Source organism: Spinacia oleracea, chromosome 5, assembly GCF_020520425.1.
Source record: "Spinacia oleracea cultivar Varoflay chromosome 5, BTI_SOV_V1, whole genome shotgun sequence".
Classification (NCBI taxonomy): Eukaryota; Viridiplantae; Streptophyta; class Magnoliopsida; order Caryophyllales; family Amaranthaceae; genus Spinacia; species Spinacia oleracea.
The window spans coordinates 75,965,021-75,990,217 of record NC_079491.1 but is presented as its reverse complement, the minus strand read 5'-3'; the positions used below and the strand labels follow the sequence as shown (position 1 = coordinate 75,990,217).

General features: G+C 40.4%; 2 protein-coding genes and 1 pseudogene across 2 annotated transcripts; 2 read left to right on the top strand and 1 right to left on the bottom strand.

Moving 5' to 3' along the window:
* Nucleotides 1–6,312: 6,312 nt before the first annotated feature.
* On the bottom strand, nt 6,313–6,413 carry LOC130462233 (uncharacterized; annotated as a pseudogene).
* Nucleotides 6,414–7,492: 1,079 nt separating this feature from the next.
* On the top strand, nt 7,493–8,353 carry LOC130461621 (uncharacterized). Its single transcript, XM_056829777.1, has one exon. The coding sequence runs from the start codon at nt 7,493–7,495 to the stop codon at nt 8,351–8,353; it is 861 nt and encodes a 286-aa protein (XP_056685755.1).
* A 1,204-nt stretch (nt 8,354–9,557) lies between these two features.
* On the top strand, nt 9,558–11,600 carry LOC130461620 (uncharacterized). The gene is made up of 3 exons (XM_056829776.1): nt 9,558–9,859; nt 10,224–10,968; nt 11,109–11,600. The coding sequence occupies exons 1-3, from the start codon at nt 9,558–9,560 to the stop codon at nt 11,598–11,600; spliced, it is 1,539 nt and encodes a 512-aa protein (XP_056685754.1).
* Nucleotides 11,601–25,197: the final 13,597 nt, after the last annotated feature.

Genomic DNA, 25,197 nt, shown 5'->3' with positions numbered 1-25,197 from the left:
TTTATTTTTTTGCCAATGGTATTGACACCTTAGGCTCACTTTGGGGGTTGTGCGACTATGGAGGAATGATTTTCAGAATATGACTGTTTCCATTTTGCAAATACTTGAATTACATAATATATTCTTTTTATTGGTGAGAGAGAGTATTGAGGCTATAGATTCTTAGCAAGGGATGACAAATACATATGGGTGCTTATTGATTCCTTTTCAATGTTAGGAAGGGAGACTCAATATGGTTTAACCTTTTAACTTGCAGAACGACACCAAGCATTAGGAACGATTCTATGTATAAGACAACTAAGACTTAGGATTTAGATTGTACTTTGGCATAGCCTAGTCTAGACTCGTAATTTATTTATTTTTTATTCGAACATTGTTTTTCCTTGAAAACTTTATTTGAACATCATTTTCTGAATGCTTTGCCCATGAGACATTCAAGGTCATTTAATCAGCGTGCTCGGTTTAGTGCCGAACATAGTCGTCATAGGAGGCCTAATGACGACACAATGAGTTGTTTAGTTTATAAGTCGTGTATCAAAGTCGAGTGCCTTTTTTCCAATACGTCCTTGCAACAGATTTGTCGCTCATTATTCTTTTTTTTTTATGCGCGGGCACCAAACCTGCTGGGCCTGACCAGTAGGGCAGGCAACAACTTTGGCGCCCAGGCTGGGCGTGGAAAATGATTGGCGCCCAGCCAGGGGCGTTGAAAATGCGTCCCTGACTGGTACTCGTATTCTGTTCGAGTATCCTTTTTTCTTATATACGACTTGATTTTGCGTGCTTGCCTAATAACGTCCTTTACGCGTTATGCGGCGTTATGGGATCCGTTACAGGCTGTCCTGGGCGTCGCTTATTTTTGTGGCGATCGCCGGGGCTACGGAACACTTATTTTGGTACAACTCTTTGGCCAATTGGTGTTTATGAATGTTTGGGCAATTTTTAGGGTCGTTGGTTTACTAGTGTTATTTGCCACACACAACCACATAATTCGCTACACATAACTAACATTACAACATGAAGCAAAATAATATGTCACGTAGTTTATGATAGGCTTCTATGGGTAATATTTGTGCCGGCTTGGTACCTCCTCTATCGTCGATCCAACACATGCCCCGGTCGGGGAAGTGCATTCACGAGCGAATTTCGTCCCAAGAGGCCAATCACGATGTAAGCCAAGGGGGCATGCACCAATGAGATGGACCTAGTGGGCGAGCGATTTGGTTTGGGATAGGTGTATTACTAGCGAAAGTTCCGAGTGGACAACATTCAAAGCGTATGCACCCCCCGGGTGGCGATGGGTATCCTTATTCCCAACTCCCGAGATGAAACATGCCAAGGGAGCCAAGATTCGTTATGCGGTTCTGTCCGTTCACATTAATATGCTGATTTTCAGGTCGTGCCAACTTGATAGGGAAATAAACGCGGGGTAGGATCGTTTCACCCTTCGGCTATTTTGATTACCTACGAGCACGAGTATTTCATTAACGTCCCCAGTGGAGTCGTCACTGTGAGGGGGTCGAAAAAGCACGAGGCTAATACGTGACCTCGTCCCTCGTGGACGTGACGTTGTCAGATTAAGTGTAATTGGATTTCCCGTGAGTTTACACCCAATCGACTAGTAATATAGGAGTCGCCATTCAGATTTTAACGACAATGAGAAAAACTGACAAAACCCGGTTATCGTGACATATATAAAGGGAGTGCCATTATGTTCGACCACGACGACCATAGGTTCCCTTGTGATCCCTGGTGTGGGGATCGCTCAACGTACACCCGCAGGGTAGAGATTGAGAGTTCTGGGGACTGTAACTACCGAGAGGAGTGCTCATCAATAATACTGCAGAGGCAGATTATCCTTACTAGCTCAGCATAAATAATTGAAGGGACATGCGTTAAACTATTAAACTATTCTGAACTGATTTTAGCAATATGCAACACATAATACTAAATCGATTGTGATTATCTTATTTAGATTGATTTAAGGCACCTAGCATGATAATTCAATTGTCCAGGGTATTATCTTATTAGGCGTGATAGATCAATCAAATTAATAGTTTGACAATTTTATAAAAGGGTGATAAAAGCGATTAAATCATATGAAGGACACATTACAACACACCCTTGAGAGGTGCGTTGTGGTTCTCAGAAAACTAACCACTTGGTTTTGCTATTTCTCCTTTTATTTAACGAATCTCGGGTTTCCAAGCAATGTTCCAGTATTTAGGCTTAATTCATCAAGCTACAAGGGGCAGGATGCGTTCTGTTCGACTTTTGGGTCGATTGCGACAGAACGCTGGATCAATTTCGCAGCATGAGGCTTAGGCTTAAGGCTAGAGTCAATACTCAGGTGATGGAATTGTGTGTTCTATTTTCACGTCGGTTTTAGGCTGTACTTATAGGAAAAGAGTGTGTGGAAATATAGATTTTAAGATACGAATCCAAAAAGAATCTGGAGATAAAACGGCCCCAGGCACTTTCAGCGCCTAGGGCTGGGCGCCGAAGATTTCGGCGCCCAGATTCAGGCGTTGAAAATGGGATCTGGGCCGAGTTCTTTGTCAGATTTGGACTCTTAGAACACGGAGCTTTTTGAGATTTATCCGAGTCTTTTAGTGCGTATTAACTTATGACGGAATGCGTCTGGGCCCGTTACGAACTCTAGGTTCGTTAGGAATTTAATTAATACGTAACTCTTATTTTCGAATTATACCAGGAATGCAAATTCTATCTCTTTTAGGATTTATGTTGGAGTGCAACACGTAATTCTGACAGGTCTATCTTTTATGACATTTCCACTTTTCACAACTACCTTTTACGGTAGTTACTATTCTTAGCAGGTTTTTATAAATAGCAGCTTTGGTTGAAATGAAAGGGTGATTGAGATCCGTTATTTTATAGGAGATGCGTTGCCAAGTGGAGATTTATGTTCTCATCATCGAACCTTCCCTTTCGGGAATGGGGACAAAAGTAGGCGTCTAGAAGGATGGGGTTTGGTGGAAGAGGATTAGAGGAAGAAGAACGAAGAAGATGAAGAGGAAGGAGAGAGAAAACGGGAGGGAGCAGGTTAGGAACCCGAAGACCTAAGAGAGAGAAAGAGAGAGGGAGCAGGTTAGGGGTTTAATTAGGGATGGGGGTAATTTTGTCAATTTACAGGGGGACACGAAAAGTGGTTTTACCCTGATGCCCTCAGTTGTTCCTTTATATAATAGAGATAATAATAATAACTTGCATGCGCGATACTCATACATGCAAACCAAATTGAACAACATGCTTGACATAATTGAACGATTATAAAAGTCCATAACATGATAGTTCAACAGAATCTATAAAGCATATTTCAATTCATAACATGCTCGTTCACATAGATTCAATAATAATAATCACATGCTTGTCTACATATCAAACATGAATTCCCAACATTAAGTTCACATGATTCGCATTCAAAACACTTCACAAAGTCCTCAAGGGATGGGTGGTCACCCTAGTCTTGTACGTACCTGGAATACCTAAATACGGGGGCCACTATGCGAATCACGAATCACTAGAAATCAATTCCTATAAACACAAAAGAGAAACTAAATTATTATCCATGTTTACTACATTTCCAGAAACTATTTAAGATTCTAAACCCTGATTTTAATTAGAAATCAATCGTTAATCGTTAATTTAATAGTCTCAATTAGTCAACTCAAGTCCTAACATAAAAACATTGACTTTTTAGCTTTAAAACCATTAAAAACCAACTTTTTAAAGCTTATAAACAATCTAAAAATTTAAGTTGATTCCCATAATTTAAATCGTCATTAAATTATGTGAATCAATCGCTTAATCAATTAGAATTAAAACCCTAGCAATAGGTTATCATAAAACCATGTTTTGACTTCAAAAATTGACACTTCATTACTCATTAAATCTGAAAATAATAATTTCAATCATTAAAACCAATCTCTTTAATTTAAATACGATAATAAACCAATACGGTGTTCATAACCGTTCTAATCAATTTAAATAACTCAATTTATTAAATAATCATAATAATTAAAACAATTTAAACCTGAAATTAAAGTTTAAAAAGTATACAATTGATTATATGATACTTTTGATTATTAACAATTGATGTGTTGTGTGTGGGCGTCGAGCAACAACAACGACAACACGCACCGCAGCACGCAAGCAGCGCGGCAGCATGCAACGAGGGCAAGAGACGAGAGAGGGCTGTCGCGGGGAACTCGACACAACAGCAACATCGAGCACGAGGCTCTGCGATGCGGGGCTGCGGGGCGGGACGAAGGGGGCTCTGCGATGCGGGGCTGCGATGCGAGGGCGCTGCGCTGTGGGGCTGCGGGACGAGGCAAGGAGAGAGCAGCGACCGAATAGCTGCGCGGGCTGCTTATTTTCGAATTTCGGCTTCTATTTGGGGAAACTTTTAAATAGATTTTTCATTTTTTTATTTTATAGTAGAATTTCAGTTTAACAGTTTAGAACCCCAAATATAGATTTTCAGCAATTTGTAAAGAGAGAAACTCTCCTCCATTGAAGCATCAAGTTGTAATTTCTTAAACTCTTCTTCTAATTTCTTGCAATTTAATTCAATATCTTACTTCTTGATCTTGTTATGATTGTTGATTGTTCTTTATTTCCTTTAATTCTTGAATTCTTCTTTTCCTTGACTTAGTTACTTTGATTGTTAATTTTCTAGTTGATTGTTCAATTGGTTGTTCTACTCTTTGATTCTCTCTTTCTAATCTTTCAATTTCATGCTTGCTAGCCTAGAATGATTGGATTTCTTAATTTTTAGAATGATTAGTGAGTAGAATTAGGTTAGGGAAAGGGGAGAATCTAGGGGCTTAATTAGGGGAAATTGATGATTGATTGTTGATTGATTAATGTGATTAAATATGATTTTGTGATAGGATATCCATGCCTAATTGAGTGGTAGTTGCAAATGCCATTCGATTAGATTCAATTGGAAGCATAGGTTAGGTTTGGCAAGAGATTGTGAGCCTATCTTGTGTAAGGAAATAGTTGTGCCTATTATATGCAAGTTTTTTTAGTCTAGGATTAGGCGAAATCTCTTCTGTAGATTAGACGCTTAGCGTACCCCCATCCGAGAGGTGGCGGGTTCTTCATTTGATCCTATTTGCCTATTTGCCAAGTCGTTGCATGATCATCATTGCTAGATAGTTTAGTTAATTTCCCCCGATTTCCCTAGCCTATCCCCGACTCCCTAACGTTTCCCTATCTTGATTCAATCTCGCTTAATTGTTAGTTTTAGTTTCTTAGTGATAATTCAAACCAATTCTTGTTCGAACTAGCTTAATATCTCAACTCGATAACCACCGTTTCTATGGGACGATCCCTATACTTGCCGCTATAGTCCATATAGCCGGTTAGTTTAGTGGTTTTATAAAAAAAAATTTATTAGGTGAATTTCTATTCAACGACGGAAAAACACCCTATAAAATAATTCAAACCAATTCTTGTTCGAACTAGCTTAATATCTCAACTCGATAACCACCGTTTCTATGGGACGATCCCTATACTTGCCGCTATAGTCCATATACCCGGTTAGTTTAGTAGTTTTATAAATTTTGTTTGGTGAGGTGAATTTCTATTCAACGAAGGAAAAACACCCTATCAAAATGGCGCCGTTGCCGGGGAACGGTCGTTGTTATTGGGTTTTGTTGAGACTAGTTTATCATTAGAAAATACAAAAAAACATTGCATTCTTGTTTGTTTTGCAATACTCACGTTTCTTCGAGATAGTATGCTTGATAGGGGTCGTGCTCGTCAAATGACCCTCCATCCTCTTGACCTTGAATTGGAGAGGACACTTAGGAGAATAAGGCGTGTTCGGTCTAGCTCATCAAGCCACAACAGATTCGAATCGTTGAGTGTAGGCGTGAGCAAGAAGAGAGTGAGCAAGCTTTTGAGACTATGGCGCTCCCGGTTAAGAACTTGGGAATACCGGGGGCATTTGAAGCAACATGCGGTATCCAAGCACCCACAACGAGTGCCAACAACTTTGAGATCAAGCCCGCCTTGATCAACTTGGTCCAAAGCCACCCCGTTTGTGGGAAGAGCAACGAGTCACCTCACGAGCACCTTAAACAATTCGAGCACTATTGTGACACAATCAAGCACAATGGTGTCACATCGGACTACGTGAGGCTGACATTGTATCGTTTCTCTCTCCTTTGGCGAGCTAGTGATTGGCTTGACAAGGAGGTCAAGCCAAATTCACTCCGCACTTGGAATGAAGTGACTAGCGCCTTTTTGAGCAAGTTCTACTCCCATGGAAAGACGGCGGAATATCGCCACACGATTCAATCCTTTGAGAAAAAGAGGGATGAACCACTTTTTGAAGCTTGGGACCGATTCAAAGAGTACCAAAGGGAATGCCCTCATCATGGGATCCCTAAGTGGTTGTTACTTCAAACCTTCTACTTGGGGTTGAGCCCAAGTTCAAAGACAAGTCTAGAAGCGGGTGCGGGAGGTCCCATCATGAACAAGACCGAAGATCAAATTGAAGAGATAATTGAGGAAGTGGTCCAAAATTATCAAGCTTGGGACATTGGTGCGAGGGACTATGATGGCAAGGGAAGGAATGATGATGGTAAAGGATCGGTTTATGCTATGGAGCAAGCTAGGATCATTGAGAAGCTTAGCTGGAGGTTGGAGAAACTTGAAAGCACGCCAAGCCAACCACCATCTCCATTTGCGGGAAGAGCAACAAGGCAACCACCATCACCATCTACAATTCCACCACCTTCGGCCACTCTTCTCACTAAGGGGAAGAGCAAGGTTAGTTCGTATGACACTATGCCTCCGGGCACTTCTTTTTGTGATAATTGCCAAGATTATGGTCACTTCCCCAATGCATGCCCCTTGGTTCATAATGTGTCTGTTGTGGATTATGGCCCTTCGTATGAATGTGATTTTGATATGGAATATGCTCATGCCTTGAATGAGAGGTCTAGAAATGATAACCCCAATAATCAAAATTTTGCTAGGGAACCTAGAGGGCCCCCTATGTATGGTTCCCACCAAGGCTATGGCCAAGGAAGTGGGTATGATAGCCAAGGCCGAGGTGGCTATAGAGCGTAAGGCTATCAAGGCCAAGCACCCTATGGTCAACTTCAAGGATTTGGCAATCAAGGCCAATACAACCAAGGTAGTTATAATCCCAACCATCAAGGTGGAGGGGGTTATAACTACTCTTATGGGAAATATAGGGGTGCCTCTAGTGGGGGTTATCCTATGAATTCGGGAGGTCCATTTGGTGTGTCTCAATTTACACCTCACGGATTCAATGGACCAAAAGACCTTTGGCAACCAATATCAACCAAACCTTAGTGGTTATGGCAACGCACCTCCATCACTCCCGCCTTTCAAGTCTAATCTTGAGGCTCTCATGGAGTCGTTTGTGGGGGCGCAAGCCAAAAAGAACGTTGAGTTTGAGGATGGATTCAAGCAATCCTATACTCACTTGAAGATGATTGAAACCCAATTAGCTCAACTTGCTAATACCATTAAGGAACATCATGTGCATGCTAGTCTCTCACCCCAAAGTCAAGTTCCAAAGCAAATGAATGCAATAGTGACAAGGAGTGGGAGAATTTTAGATGATGTTCCTAGAGATAATAAGGTTTATAAGTCCAATGGGAAGGATCAAGAGGGAGTCGTTGAGTCTATCGACAATGATGTGGTAGAAGAGGAGCCTCCCATGGATGATGTGGGAGATACTCCTATACCAGAAGAGGCAACTCTTCTACCTCTCCCCACTCCTAAACTTCCCTACCCCCAAAGATTCATAAGGCACAAGTTAGATGTGCAATTCTCAAAATTCCTTGATGTTCTTCGAAAATTGCATATCACTATCCCCTTTACGAATGCGTTAAAACAAATGCCAACCTACTCAAGATTTCTTAAGGAAATCTTGAGTGGGAAGCGAGATTGTGATGTAAAGGAGATAGTGAAACTCACCGAAAATTGTAGTGCTATTATTCTTAACCAAATGCCACCCAAACTCAAAGACCCGAGTAGTTTTTCTATCCCTTGTGCTATTAAGACGCTTGAAATAAGCAATGCTTTGTGTGATTTGGGTGCTAGTGTTAGTCTAATGCCTTATTCGGTGTATACCAAGCTTGAAGTTGGTTATCTTATCCCAACCAACATTACATTGCAACTTGCCGACCGTTCGGTCAAATACCCTATTGGCAAGATTGAGGATGTACCCTTGAGAGTTGGTGGATTTGTGATCCCCGTCAATTTTGTGGTCCTAGACATAGATGAGCGTGCATGTCCCCATTATTCTTGGTCGCCCATTTTTGGCCACGGCGGGGGCTATTATTGATGTCAAGCAAGGGATAAATTACTTTGAAAGTTGGGAAGGATAGTTTGTTCTTTTACTTGAACAAGGCTATGAGTTATCCTAGTTCTACTAATGCGAAATGTTTCTTGGTCGACTCTTTTGATCCTTAGTGTATGACATGCATGAGCACTTGCTCACTACTAACGATCCACTTGAGTGTGATCTTTTGAATAGAGAAAGCTTAGGTGATTTAGGGGTTGAAGAGGCCAACTACAAGGAACTATTGGATTCTACCTCACCTTGCGCTCAATCGGAGCAATGCTTGATTGTGCTTGATCGAAATGAAGCTTCGGATAATCATGAATGCCGAATTGGTAAGGAAGCTCCTAAGGTAGAGCTAAAACCTCTACCTTCGAGCTTAAGGTACGTCTTTCTTGGTCAAAATTCTTCTTACGCCGTTATTATCAACTCTTCTTTGGTCGACGAGCAAGTGCTCAAGCTCACTACTGTTTTGAAACATCATCAAAGGGATTTGGGCTACACCATTGATGATTTGAAAGGTGTTAGCCCAACACTTTGCATGCATCATATCGAGCTTGAGGACGATGCCGTCCCACATCGTGAAAGGCAAAGAAAACTTAATCCACCTATGGGAGAGGTGGTTAAGAAGGAAATCATGAAACTTTTGGCGGCCGGGATTATCTATCCTATTTCAAATAGTCGATGGGTATCCCCGGTCCATGTTGTCCCCAAGAAGGGTGGGATGACGGTAGTGAAGAATGCACTTGGAGAGCTCATTTCCACCCGGACCATAACCGGGTGGCGCATGTGTATCGACTATCGCCAACTCAATCTTTCTACAAAAAAGGACCACTTTCCTTTACCATTTATTGATTAAATGCTTGAACGGCTAACCAAACACAGGTATTTTAGCTTTCTTGATGGGTATTCAGGTTTTTCCAAATTCCCATAAACCTGGAAGACCGAGAGAAAACTACATTTACTTGCCCTTATGGGATATTTGCCTATAGGAGGATGCCTTTCGGGCTTTGAAATGCCCCCGGGACATTCCAAAGGTGTATGATGAGTATCTTTGGTGACATTCTCGAGGAAGAAATGGAAGTGTTCATGGACGACTTCTCGGTGGGGGGGTTCTTGTTATGATGAGTGCCCCATCAATCTTGGAAAGTGTCTTGAGAGGTTTGAAAAGGTTAACTTGGTGCTCAATTGGGAAAAATTCCACTTCATGGTGGAGGAAGGAATTGTTCTAGGGCACAAGGTCTCTCACCATGGTATAGAGGTAGATAGAGCGAAAATCGAAGTCATAGAGAAGTTGCCTCCCCCGGTGAATGTTAAGGGGATCCGGTCCTTTCTTGGGCATGCCGGATTCTATAGGCGGTTCATTAAAGACTTTTCATTGATTGCTCGACCTCTCACAAACCTCCTCCAAAAGGAATGTGACTTTCACTTTGATGCCGCGTGTCTCAAGGCCTTCAACACAATCAAGGTTGCCCTTATTTCTACTCCTATAGTTCAAGCTCCGGATTGGTCTCTTCCTTCGAGTTGATGTGTGACGCAAGTGATTTCTCGGTTGGGGGAGTCCTTGGTCAACGAAAAGATAAAAAGCTTCATGTGATCCATTATATGTCTAAGACTCTTAATCAAGCACAAGTCAACTACACCACGACCGAGAAGGAATTTCTCGCCATTGTGCATGCCTTTGAAAAGTTTAGGACCTATTTGGTAGGGTCAAAGATAATTGTGTACACGGATCATGCGGCTATTCGATATCTTATGGCGAAAAAAGAGGCCAAACCGAGACTCATTCGTTGGGTACTCCTCCTTCAAGAATTTGACATCGAGATTAGAGATAAAAAGGAGCCGAGAATGTGGTGGCCGACCACCTATCTAGGCTAGAACTTGGGAGTGAGGCTCCGGATGATGTGCCAATTGAGGATGCTTTGAGAGATGATACCTTGTACATGGTTGAGAGTTCCCAACTCCCTTGGTTTGTTGACATTGTGAATTACTTGGCTTGTGGGGCGATCCCCGACGATCTCACAACTCAAGGACGCCGCAAGTTGAAGTATGATGCTAGGCGCTATAGTTGGGATGAGCCCACATTGTTGAGACGGTGCCCGGATGGCCTTTTAAGGAGGTGTGTCCCGGATGAGGAGTTCCCTAGTGTTCTTCGTATGTGCCACTCCTCCCCTTGTGGTGGGCATATGGGAGGTGATAGAACCGCTTCCAAGATTCTTCAATGTATGTTGTGGTGGCCTACCCTTTTTCGGGATGCTTGGGCATTTGTCAAGTCTTGTGATCGTTGTCAAAGAACGGGTAATATTTCCAAGAGACATGAAATGCCACAAAATCCCATCTTAGAGTTGGAGGTTTTGGATGTGTGGGGAATCGACTTCATGGGTCCTTTCCCTTCTTCTTATGGCAACCTCTACATCCTTGTAGCGGTTGACTATGTTTCCAAGTGGGCGGAAGCCATTGCCTCTCCCACTAACGATCACAAAGTGGTTATCAACCTCTTCAAGAAGATCATCTTTTCGCGTTTTGGGGTTCCTAGGGCTTTGATTAGATATGGGGGATCCCATTTTTCCCATGGTAAGTTCAAGGCTCTCTTGCGAAAGTATGGTGTTCATCACAAAGTTGGTGTGGGCTATCATCCTCAAACTAGCGGCCAAGTGGAAGTCACCAATAGGGAGATCAAGTCTATTTTAGAAAAGTCGGTTGCCAAGAACCGCAAGGATTGGTCCTTCAAACTTGATGACGCCTTATGGGCGTATAGAACGACTTTCAAAACGCCGATTGGGATGACTCCTTACAAACTTTTTATGGCAAGAATTGCCACTTGCCGGTGGAGCTTGAGCACAAGGCCATGTGGGCCATCAAAACATTGAATTTCGAGCTCACTAGTGCGGGTGAGCGGCGCTTGCTCGACCTCCATGAGCTAGAGGAGCTCCGCATGAATGCCTATTACTCGCAGAGCATTTACAAAACCCGTTCTAAACAATATCATGATGCCAAGATCGAAAAGAGAGAGTTCAAGGAGGGGGAGAAGGTCTTCCTTTATAAATCCCGCTTGAAGTTGTTCCCGGGAAAACTCATATCCCGGTGGAGCGGTCCGTTCGATGTTGTTCGGGTCTTCCCTCATGGTGCAATCGAGATTCGGAATGATGATTCCGGGTCCTTCAAAGTGAATGGGAATCGGCTCAAGCACTATTACTTGGGAGACTCTATTGGCTTTTTTGCTTTCTTGGACCTCAAAGACCCCCCATGAATTTGGGTGGATTCGTCAAGCTATTGACATTAAATGAGCGCTTCCGGGAGGCACCCCGCGGCTTCTATGCATGATTATGGTACGGTTTTATTGTTGTGGGATCATGCTTTCAACCAATGTGTTGTTCGTCGATATTTTGGTGTGTTTGTTCGGTTTTTACCGATTCTTTGCGGGACTTGCTCCCACGACATTTCCGGTAATATCATTCTTTGGGACGGGCATCTTGCATATGGGGAATTTGGTTGGATGGGTAGTTGTGCCCCTCCTTGTTTAGTTTTAGGCCTTGAGGACATGGCCTAATTCTAGCTTGGGGGGAGTTTTGTTGTGTAGTTGCCTATTTGTGATGCTCATGTCTTGGAAACCATACCATTATGTGCACTTGTATATGTTAGTTTCTTTGTTTTTAGTTTGATTTTAGTTCCTTTTCTTTTCGTTTGTTTCTTGTGTTTCTTTTTGTTTTCCTTTTGGTGTGATTTCTTATTTTCTTCCTTTTTCTTTCTTTTTCTTTCTTTTTCCTTTCCTTTTGCCAAGACGAGTTTTTCTAGGTTTTCTTAGGCAATATTCTTGATTTGGGCAAATATAATTGGAACTTGTAGACTAGAATGCTTTTTTTCCTAATTGGTAGATGTTTACACGGTTTTTAATGTCTTTGGTCGAATTTAGGATTTAGGTGTTAAGAAAGTTGGTTGAACTTTGGGTAGCATGCGTCTTGAACCCTTGGCTTGTGGTAAGATGGTGTCGATCTCTTTAGTGACTTGAAACCGGAGAGAGTGGTATTTTCTCCCATGTGAGGTTCACATGTTCAAATTAGCCAAAACACATATACATATATTGAGTGGCATGGATCCTTGGCATTGACTTTCTTATCTCCCGAATTTGACTATTTCCTTCCCGAGACCGCGACCGAACTACTTTAGGGGACGATAGAGGCATTTCTTTCGGTGACTATTTTTCTTTTTAGTGTAGGATTTTATTTTGTATTTTTCTCATATATTTTTGTTTGCATTTGCCCCCTTGCTAGCCATTTGAGCCTTTCCCCTTCATTTCTTATGAGCACATTACAAGCCTAATAGCCTTTGTTTTATTTTCACCCTTAGAAGTGATAGTGAAGCTTTGAGTTATGCTGCTTGTTGGTTTTGAATGAATATGCAAAGTTGAGGAATAATTGTTATTGGTATGAATGGCAAAGTTTGGGAAGTATGTTGTATATAGTGAATAAATGATGCAATAGCAAAAAGAGAGTAAAGTTTTGAAAAAGCCAAAAATAGAGAAAAACAAGGCAATGAGAAAAGTTTCAATTGAAACACAAAAAAAGAGAAAATCAAATCAAGAAAAGTGCAAAAAGAGTTGTAGTTTAGAATTTTTGATGAATAAGCTTGGGGGTACCCCAAATAAGTGGTATGAGTTTGTTTTTGGTTCGATTTGCTTGAGTTCAGTTCTTTCATTGCGCTTCACTTTAAGTATAAGCACCAATTACCAAATTTGTTCCACACCTTACCCCTAGCCTACGTTACACCCTAAAAAGTCCTCTTGACCCTTTTGAGTTGAGTCATTGTCGGTGAAGGGAGGATTTGGTCAAGTTTATGGAATGGGATTGTCATGCTAAGATGTCAGGTAGCCTAATCTTGTTTTCTCGGGCGCCTTCGCGGTGTCTCGAGACGCTATTCTCAAGGGTGGAAAGGATCTAGAGATTTGACGTGGTATGCTCGGTTGAAGGAGAATTGATTAGTGCTTGCCCTTAGTTCGCTTTGCTTGGCACTTGAATCTTTCACTCGATTTAGGACATTAGTTAGCGTGTATTCATTTATTTGATTGGTAATATTAGTGTTCTTTTATACTCGTTCCATAATAAAAGCCGCTATCTTGGATTTTGTAGTTTAATTTTACTTTCTTTTCTTTTCTCTTTCTTTTCTTTTTCTTTTCATTCTTTCTTTTCTTGGTTTATTTCTCTTCAGGTCTTGCCTTGATTAGATTTTCCAAATTTTGTTTTTGTAGATTTTTGGAATTTGAGTAGTTGCTCATTCTTCCCTAATTGAGTTTAGTTTGCTAGAGACTAGCAAACGCTTAGCTTGGGGGAGTTTGATGAGCGACATTTATGTCGCTCCTAGGATAGGATTTCATGTTAGTTTGTTATGCTTTTTTTATAGTTTTTATAGCTTTTTGTGTGATTTTTATAAGTTTCTTTCCATCTTGTGCTTTATAGGTGATTATATTGAAAAGTGATGGAAAACAAGTAGAATTGAGCCAAAACAGGGCTTGTGCGATCGAGTTGTTACTTGTGCGCCCGAACAGAGGAGGGCTGATGGACATCAAGGAATCTGCAGTTTTGTGCGACCGAACGGTCCTTCTTGTTCGATCGCACAAAATGGATTTTTGGAGACAAAATGCCCCAAAATTGGTAAACGACCGCACAGGTTATTGTGTTCGACCGCACAAGAGTTGTGCGCCCACACAGGTTTTTCTGTTCGACCAAATCAAAGCTCAAAGGAGACAAAGCCAAGAAAACACCATTCGACCGAACATGATTTCTCGTTCAGTCACACATGACGAAGGAATTGTTCTTCGCTGCGTTTTCTCGCACAGGCCTTAATGTTTGCTCGAATGGGTTTCTTATGTTCGGTCGTACAGAGGGTATGTGCGACCGAATGGCTGCGCGGGCTGCTTATTTTCGAATTTCGGCTTCTATTTGGGGAAACTTATAAATAGATTTTTCATTTTTTTTATTTTATAGTAGAATTTTAGTTTAACATTTTAGAATCCCAAAAATAGATTTTCAGCAATTTCTAGAGAGCGAAACTCTCCTCCATTGAAGCATCAAGTTGTAATTTCTTAAACTCTTCTTCTAATTTCTTGCAATTCAATTCAATTTCTTACTTCTTGCTCTTGTTATGATTGTTGATTGTTCTTTAATTCCTTTAATTCTTGAATTCTTCTTTGTCTTGACTTAGTTACTTTGATGCTTAATTTTCTAGTTGATTGTTCAATTGGTTGTTCTACTCTTTGATTCTCTCTTTCTAATCTTTCAATTTCATGCTTGCTAGCCTATAATTAATGGATTTCTTAATTTTTAGAATGATTAGTGAGTAGAATTAGGTTAGGGAAAGGGGAGAATCTAGGCGCTTAATTAGGGGAAATTGATGATTGATTGTTGATTGATTAATGTGATTAAATATGATTTGGTGATAGGATATCCATGCCTAATTGAGTGGTAGTTGCAAATACTATTTGATTAGATTCAATTGGAAGCATAGGTTAGGTTTGGCAAGAGATTGTGAGCCTATCTTGTGTAAGCAAATAGTTGTGCCTATTATATGCAAGTTTGTTTAGTCTAGGATTAGGCGAAAGCTCTTCCGTAGATTAGACGCTTAACGTACCCCATCCGAGAGGTGGCAGGTTCGTCATTTGATGCTATTTGCCTATTTGCCAAGTCGTTGCATGATCATCATTGCTAGATAGTTTAGTTCATTTCCCCCGATTTCCCTAGCCTATCCCCGACTCCCTAACGTTTTCCTATCTTGATTCAATCTCGCTTAATTGTTAGTTTTAATTTCTTAGTGATAATTCAAACCAATTCTTGTTCGAACTAGCTTAATATCTCAACTCGATAACCACCGTTTCTATGGGACGATCCCTATACTTGCCGCTATAGTCCATATAGCCGGTTAGTTTAGTGGTTTTATAAATTTTGTTTGGTGAGGTGAATTTCTATTCGACGATGGAAAAACACCCTATCACTCCATTGCCGTGATGATTCCTAAACTTCTAGGCTTCCCAAAACGGCGATACGATACAACCTTTCCTAGACTAGACTTCAAGTGGATCTTCTGCTTCTCACAGTCAATCTTGGCTTTGAACATTGCCAACCAATCCATTCCCAAAATCACATCTAAATCTCCTAACTCAAACTCAATTAGGCTAGACAAGAATATGGTCTTGGCTATGGTTAAAGGTACATTCCTATGGATCTTAGTGCATTTCACAATCTCACCGGTTGGTATCACTATGGGTACTTGAATCTCTTCAGGTTCTTTCAATCCTAACCTCTCCAAGACACCCTTTGATATAAATGACTAAGTCGCACCAGAATTAAATAGTACTTTAACTAAAATGGATTTAATTGAAAAAGTACCAGCGATGACGTCAGACGAGTTTTTGGATTCTTGCCTAGTGATCACATTCAGCTTTCCTTGGGCAACTCCCTTGTTATAGCCACCGCCATTGGCATTCCCATTGGTATTTCGGTTCCCATTCTGCTGATAGTTTCCTCCGGGCTTTCCATTACCCTGACCATTATTGCCATTGCTACCATTCTGGTAACCCTTTTGGTATCCACCATTGTTCCCTCCATTCCAGTTCTGGTTATTCCGATTGTTGTTCTGGTGGTTGCCTTGGTTGGGTCTCCCATTCTTGGCCCAACACTCAAATTCTCTATGGCCTAGCTTCTCACAAAACCTACAGACAACTTGGTTTCCATTACAGTCTCGACCTGGGTGATTAGTATGGCAACGTCTATACTCATAGACTCTCGTTCCATTCCCTGCAGACTGGTTCTTATCTCCAATGTTATTGTGGAAATTGTTTCTGTTTCCACCTTGATTTCCTCTGAACCGGAAATGGTTGTTTACCTTGTTTTTCTTAAAGTTCCGTTGATTCTGCTGGCTACCACCTTGGTCTTGGTTACCAACATCCTTCCTCTTTTCATCAATTCCATTCTTCCTTAGCTGCAGACCATACAAATGGGCAACTTTCTCGTACAGGGTGTCAAGAGATGTAAAGGTCTCTCTAGCAAGCATCAATTGCAAATCCATAGTCAATCCACTCTCGAATCTCTGAGCTCTAAGCTCCTCCGTTGCCACCACTTCAGGTGCAAATCTAGATAGCTTTATGAACTTGGAATAGTACTCAGTCACAGACATCCCTTCCACTTTCAACTCGATGAACTCTTGGGCTTTCTGCTTCTTCAGATATGGTGGGTAAAACTTGTTTCTTAAGGCTACTTTGAATGATTCCCATCCAAATCCAGGTGTAGCTCTCAAAGCTTTCTCACACCTCTGCCACCACAAATCAGCTTCTCCCCTAAGGTAATACACAACACTATTAACCCTAAGGTTTTCTGGACAATTCACATCTAGGATAAGCTTATCGAACTTCCTTAGCCAGTTTTCAAGTACAGTTGGGTCTATTTCCCCTTGATATAAAGGAGGCTTACTCTGGGCCACCTTCTTAAACAACTCACCAGCTGGGTCAACTCCTTGGTTATTCCTATTATGGGCTAAGTTCTGCACCACTTCAGCTAGTTGCCTAACCACATCGGCAATCCCTTGGGTAGTCATTTCCCTTCTCCTGAATAAAACAAAAGACTAACTTTAACAACTGAGTTTGGCCACTGCCTTACTAAAACATTGCACTAACAAGCCACACAATTAGTACAACATGCACGAAAATTTCGGACCCTGAAGCAAGATAGGCGCCTATTATTGGACCGCTTTCTCTCTTAGTCCGCATCACAAAGTTTAAGTGGTGAAAATTGAACCACCTTGCAAGTACAATTTCATTGAAGAAATAAATGAAATTCTTTTGCGATAACCGCTCAAAGAGAACATAAACTTAGAATTAGAGGTAAAATAAAGAACTCTAAACTTTATTACTTCAATGAGAAAATAATACATCATTTGGATTGTAATTTATTCGAAAAACCACAAAACTGAACTACTAAAACCATAAATAGTAGTTTACTACTTTATTACTTCACTAAAATTTAAGCACTAGCTATTACATTAGAAAAGTCTTCAAAATGCTACTCTACTATCCAACCTCCTCCACAAACTGGTGAAGAGTGCTCATGGCCTTTAAAGTCCTCAAAGTCTTCCTCCGGATCAGACTCATACTCCATGTCCTCATTATTCTGTTGTAGCTCACTGTTTACTTCATCATTGTTAGTCTCAGGCTCAATCTCTGTGTCACTGGAGATCTCAATAGTAGGCTCAGGAATGATAGGATTAGGTTTTTCAATCTCAACAACATCATCATCACTATCCTCATCCATCTGGTTTCCGTGTCATTATCTAATCCTGTAAGGTTGATGTTTTCCACTATTTTACCATCATCAAAACATTCCTCCGCAAGCTCTATAATCGTGGTCATAATCTCCAAGTCATATCTCCATCTACCATCTGGAGTACCATACTTGTAATAGTTAGGAATACCATTGTCCAAATCCATATCACAAAATCGATTCTTAAGCTCTATGTATGGGTTCCTAGAGGGTAAGCAATGAATAACCATTTCTGCCATAACATTCTTCTTCCTTAGTTCGGGCAGGTTCTGCACTGTAGTAAAATAGTTGCAAGCAAACTCGATCTTCTCCACATAAATGTGTGGGGTTTCACAGTCTAGCTTCTCTAGGTTTCCTAGGTTTGCGTACTTCGAATGCAACATCTTAAATTCTGAAAATCAGCAACTACAAAGTCTTACTAAAGTGTTCCAAAAACAAAGTAAGTTCGTTGAGCCATACAATTTCAATGCACAAGTACATGCTTAATCATGAATCGTGATGCAATTAATCACATAAAGCAAAACAAAACATGTTCAACATTAAATAAAAGATCACATAATCAAGACATCATCATGTAAACACTTGATTAAAATGCATACTTAACTTGAATGCAAACTTAGTAAATCCGAACAATTTTTGCTTGAACATCATCATCGAATTTCCGAATTTTTTTTTTTTTTTCAAAAATCCGGAATTTCCGAAAAAGAAAAAAAAAATTCGGAAATTCGAAAAAAAATTCGAATTTAATAAATTCGAACAATTAAAAAAGTAAAATTAATAATTTTCAAATACTTAAACTAATTGGTATTTGGCTTTTCAAAATTTTGAGTACTCAAAAACAACGTTTTGACTTTAGGAAAATAATTTTCGAAAAATCCTAAAGTTCTGCAATCGTAGTTTAAGGATTTACCACTTTGCACTATTAATTAATGCAAAGCAGCTCTCAAACTAGAGATCTGCAAATACCACTTTGTAGTATTACTTACTACAAAGAAGGACTGAAACTAAGCTCTGATACCACTTTGTAACACCCTAATAATTCCTTGTTTTTTATAAAATATTTTTCGACTTAAAACACAAGAATTACCAAGATATTACCGCCACCATGATAATAGCTAAGGCTATTTACCAGAATTACGCAGCGGAATTAACTAACTTTAAAAACATATTAAATAAATAGTTAATGGTTATAAAAACAAATTGGAACCACTGAGGCCCAAAACCAAAGTATTAAATCATTTAAAAATCCATTAACTATAAATAGTAGCAATAGTAGTAGTCATGACTAAATAAAAGTAGAGTTTATAAAATACGGAAGATTAAACTCTCAACACGAATCCCATTATAACTTCTCCCGCAAGTTATCTCTACAAACCTGCTTTATTAAAATTCTACTCCCCTACAACGCAAATGCAATTGATGGATCATCATAGGGTCATTAAGGCAAAGGCGATGACCAGAAGACATGAAGCACGAAGTCAGCAAAAGCTGAGTACGAACAAGCTAGAATAACATTCTATCCTAACATTCTTCACTCGACGAATTAAATAATCCAGATGCAAAAGCCATATAATAAACAACTAAACATGGAGACAAGACTCGACACTTGACACGAATCTTGACTCATAGTTTTAAAAAAAGTAGCTTCGAACGGGTAAAATAAAGTATCCTCAAAAGGAAAGGAAAGGGTGATGAGAGCCAACCATACACCAAATAATAATAAGTCGGGCTACTACCGACAGTCGGGCCATGCCGACGGAATTCCAATGCACAACGGCATAAAAAGAAGAATGAAACAACGTCTTGTATCATTCAAGGAGTACAAGTTTTCCGGCAAGTCCCCCCTATTGTTCATACTCAAGGTATATACGTTCCAAGAGTTTTGAAGCTCTTTCGGGTTACACTTTATGTTAATTAGTATGTTATGTTCAAGGCGACTCAAGACTCTACTCAAGACATAACTTGCAAACAATTAAACACTTCAACAATGACACTTCATTTTTAATCCTTTAGGACTTGTGATCAAACATGGACTCAAGTGAAATTACTCCCATTGTTCCTTCTCAAAAACACTATTTGAGATAACCCGACATTGCCTATTAACAAGCGGGGTGTGCCCTTAGCACGAATTGTCCTTAATTCAATTTACATAGACTCTCTAACATATTCTACCCCTTGGTAGAATATATATTGCTCTCCGGCAATATTCAGTAGGCTCAATATATGCTAGACATCCTGTACTATAGCATAATAATAATAATAACTTGCATGCGCTATACTGATACATGCAAACCAACTTGAACAACATGCTTGACATAATTCAACGATTATAAAAGTCCATAACATGATAGTTCAACAGAATCTATAAAGCATAATTCAATTCATAACATGCTCGTTCACATAGATTCAATAATAATAATCACATGCTTGTCTACATATCAAACATGAATTCCTAACATTCAATTCACATGATTCGCATTCAAACACTTCACAAAGTACTCAAGGGATGGGTGGTCACCCTAATCTTGTACGTATCTGGAATACCTAAGTACGGGGGCCATTGTGAGAATGACGACTCACTAGAAATCAACTCCTATAAACACAAAAGAGAAACTAAATTATTATCCATGTTTACTAAATTTCCAGCAACTATTTAAGATTCTAAAACCCTTAGTTTAATTAGAAATCAATCGTTAATCGTTAATTTAATAGTCTCAATTAGCCAACTCAAGTCCTAACATAAAAACATTGACTTTTTAGCTTTAAAACCATTAGAAACCAACTTTTTAAAGCTTATAAACAATCTGAAAATTTAAGTTGATTCCCATAATCTAAATCATCATTAAATTATGTGAATCAATCGCTTAATCAATTGGAATTAAATCCCTAGCAATAGGTTATCATAAAAACAATGTTTTGACTTCAAAAATTGACACTTTATTACTCATTAAATCTGAAAATAATAATTTCAATCATCAAAACCAATCTCTTTAATTTAAATACGACAATAAACCAATACGGTGTTCATAACCGTTCTTATCAATTTAAATAACCCAATTTTTTAACTAATCATAATAATTAAAACAATTTAAAAAATGAAATTAAAGTTTAAAAAGTATACAATTGATTATCACTAATCAATAACACACACACACACACACACAATAATTGATGTGTTGTGTGTGTGGGCGTCGAGCAACAACAACGACAACACGCACCGCAACACGCAAGCAGCGCGGCAGCACGCAACGAGGGCGAGAGACGAGAAAGGGCTGGCGCGGGGCACTCGACACAACAGCAACAACGAGCACGAGGCTCTACGCTGCGGGGCTGCGGGGCGGGTCGAAGGGGGCACGCGACACACAGCAGCAGCGAGGGCGCTGCGCTGCGGGGCTGCGGAACGAGGAAAGGAGAGAGCAGCGATGCGTGAGGCTGGGCACACACACAACGCACACTCGTGCCTTGGGTTTCAAGCAAGAGGGTCGGACGAGAGAGGAGAGGAGAGGGTGCCACAAGGAGAGAGTAACAGAGGAGAGAGAGGGAGTGCTGAAAATTTTGTGAGGGTTTAATGGGAGGGTCTATTTATAGTTTTTCTCTCCCACATGGTCTAGGTTTTGGTAGTTTTAGTTGGGCTTATTCCGGGCTCAATTAAATTTAATCCTTGCCAGCTTTGTTGGGTTTGATCATGAGAAATCAACTGGGATTTAATTAAATTAAATTCGTTTTCGAAATACGACCCAACAAATCCCGATTAAATAAATTCGTTGAATCTATTTAATAAAAATACGGTTTTCGTAATCAATTAATAATTTAATTAATTAAAAATAAAATGCATTTAATTATCATTAAATGTAATTAATTTATAAAAATACTTTATAAATACAACAAATACTTTATAAATATAATAAAATATAAATATAATTATTGAAAAATACGAGGTATTACACCATCAACTGGACCTGTGCGGCCAAATCTTCGAGCGATATGTTGCTAGTTAGTGCAGGGGATAACTAGGGTTGGAAGACTGGATATCCTGGAAGAGGAGAACGACGGGTGGAGACCAGAGTTACTATTTCTGCAATAAGACTAGCAATTGGGGTAGCAGACTCAAGACGCGCTAATCTCTGATCTTCAGTTCGGCGCCAAGTAGCGGAACCAGCCTTATGTTATAAGACAACTATTTAGGATAATTGATCGGTTTACTACTGGATATAAATTTGACACTAACTCGGAATGGCTCGATTTCTCAGGTAAAGGTAGTTTCCTAAAGACTTAACTCAGGTGAACGTCCGAATATTTTTTTAGCTTGAATGGTGTCATGCCATTCATAAGCATCACTGGTGAGCCAACAATTACTTTGCGAATCGTTTTTAGTTTAAGCCAAGGGTACACGAAAATTGTCAAGAGTGAAGCCATTGGCGCCTGAAAATTCCAGCGCTTAAAAGTGCAGCGTTGGAATTTTCCAGCACTCGCCTGTTGTGCGCTTGAAATTTCCAGCGCCTACAGGCATTTGTGCATTTTTACCTCCTTTAGTCAATCATGTCCCGTGGCTTGAATTCTACCAAACCGTGCCCTTCGTTTGAGAGTTCGTGCGCTCAAACGTTCAGCATTCTGACGCAAATGACAAATAATTTGCGCGTACTGGCCTTTGGGTTTGATTGGTAAAACCTAATGCGAATTTTTGTTAATTTTGACTTAATGAGGCTTCAACTTACTCCGTGAGAATTCCTTCGCCGCAATTTTGAATATGCGTTCCGGAATTTGGGTGTTTTCAACCAAACCTACGTAATTCTTAGGGCAGATGCGTATTTTGGTCTTCCGAATTGGTTTCACGATGAACTGTGATTTGCGGGCTTAAATGTGAGGAGAAGTAGGCGTGCGCTGAAAAATAACAGCGCACAAGATGGCAGCGCTGAAATTTTCCAGCGCCGGCCTGGTCAGCGTGACAATTTTAGGCGCAGGCCATTGTGACTTTTTCTTTTCCTTGTCGCAAGCATTAGAATTTTCTGGCGCATAAAGTCTGCGCGCTGGAATTCTCTAATGCAGGCCAGTTCAACGTGTAGGGGTAATACAGTTAAACATAATAACATGTGCGGAAACAATCCCCAAAGCTAGGAAACATGTATAAAGCACAGATTAAGCAAAATTACATTCGAAGCGTGTTTTCCACAATAATCTATCAACGAACACGAACAAAGAACTCCACTTGTCGTTCCTCTACTTGGTTCACCGACATGATCAGATCCGTTTGGATTATCGTAGGTTAGACAATTGATCAAGATACTATGCCTTTTGGGATGAACACACAAGGAGGCACAGAGAGAATTAGGGTTCTCTGTTTTCTCCTAGGGTTGTGTGTATTGTGTTATGATTGTGCTAAGTTAGAATATAGGTTGTAAGGTTATTTACATAACCTTACTAACCGACCAAGCCATGAGGCAAGGCCGGCTAGCAACCCCGCACGCCAAACACACGGACACGCACAACCAGTGGGCCGTGGGCCGCGCTACTGCTGTGTCGTGGTCTCGGCCCGCACGCACGCGCACAGCTCCGCGCCAGTAGGGCCTCGCTGCTGCTGCGTTTGCTTTGCTTGCTCGCCTAGTCGTGCGCGCGCCCATGGGCCTTGAGTGCTTCGTGCACTCGGCTCATGGGCCGCTCCTCGTATTCGCGATTAAATATATTTCCGATATATTATTTATTGTTTCGTATACGACGAATCACCGTCGTACGATACGATTTATTTGTCTCGCCTAGGTTACGAATATTCACGATACGATATACGATTCCGATGCAAGGTCGTATCGTATAATACGTTTCCAACTTAAATCCCGAAAGGCTATTAAATGAATTTCCGATTCATTTAATCCAGTGATCTGTTATGTGTCATTGGTGTGACCTTGTAGGTTCAGTCAAGAGTAAGTTGTGAGTTCAATATCCATTAGAACTCACTGATCGGAAGCATTGCTCCAGCTAGCTGTTCCGATCACTTGATCTCACTGAATTAATTGTTCGCAATTAATCTAAACCTTGGTATTAGACTTAATGCACCTTGGGTGAAGGAAATATTTCCTTCAGTCTCCCACTTGTCATTCAGACAAGTGTGCATCCACATTCCTTTGTCACTTAGTGTTACTTACTGAACGAAAGGTAAGATCCAAGCCATCCTTATTAGGTCCAGAAGTGTTTCTCGGATTACAGAGCTCAACTGTTAAACTTTTGCAGAAGGTTAAGCCTTAACCATTCTGAGCACGACCATGCATTTTACATTATCTAACTCTCCGAGAGGCCTTGTTACACAACAACACCATATCCCATCAAAGATAGGAGGACAATCCATTCTTGCAATCTATGAACACTCACTTTGATTCATAGAACGCCCAATAACTGCTTTTATAGCCTCCTTTTACGGTGCGACGTTTAGCTAGTATCAAAGCGAACTAATTCTCAAACGAGCAGACATAATCGCTCATGTTCTGAGGAACGGTTTCTAATCACCATTAATGAGAACTACCTATGACATGACTTTAATCTCTTAAAGTGTTCTCATGGTCAATCCGATACAAGATCCAATAAGTATCTATGCAAAAGATTCTGACATCCAGTCACTCTAGTTCAAGAAACAAAACTAAGTAATCTACTTGCAATCTAATCTTCATTGGTCGTCCACCTTTCAATGACATGGATTAGGGATCCTTTGTCACTTCAATATTCAAGTTCACTTATGGATGTTTCTTTGTCGAAGAATCCATCTTGACATCCCATTTGAATGATTTGAATCACATGGACTTATCATTTAATTCTAAACCAAAATTAAATGAATATGAAATAAATAAATTTCATAAATATGAAATGGTTAAACCAATTGTTTTAAACATAGATCTAACAGATGTTCTAAAACAATACTTAGAAAATCAAATCCATTCTCCAACATGCTTGATTCCCATGGTTGCTACATGTGCGTTGTGTTTCACTTGTGGCAACGGTTTAGTCAATGGATCCGCGACGTCGTCAGTTCCAACCTTGCAAATCTCGATTTCCTTTCTTTCAACGATCTCTCGAAGTATATGAAATCGCCGCAGTACGTGCTTGGACTTCTGGTGGCTCCTAGGCTCCTTTGCCTGGGCAATGGCTCCGCTATTGTCGCAATACAAAGCCACTGGTCCTTTAATGGAGGGGACAACACCAAGTTCTTCGATGAACTTCCGAATCCAAACAGCTTCCTTTGCTGCTTCTGAGGCAGCAATGTACTCGGCTTCAGTTGTAGAATCCGCAATAGTGCTTTGCTTAGCACTTTTCCAGCTTACTGCTCCGCCGTTGAGGCAGAACACAAACCCTGACTGTGATCTGAAATCATCTCTGTCGGTTTGAAAGCTTGCGTCCGTATAGCCCTTAACAATCAACTCATCTGTACCACCATAAACCAGAAACTGATCCTTAGTCCTTTTCAGGTACTTTAGGATGTTCTTGGCAGCAGTCCAATGCGCCTCACCTGGTTTTGACTGGTACCTGCTCGTTGCACTGAGTGCGAACGAAACATCCGGC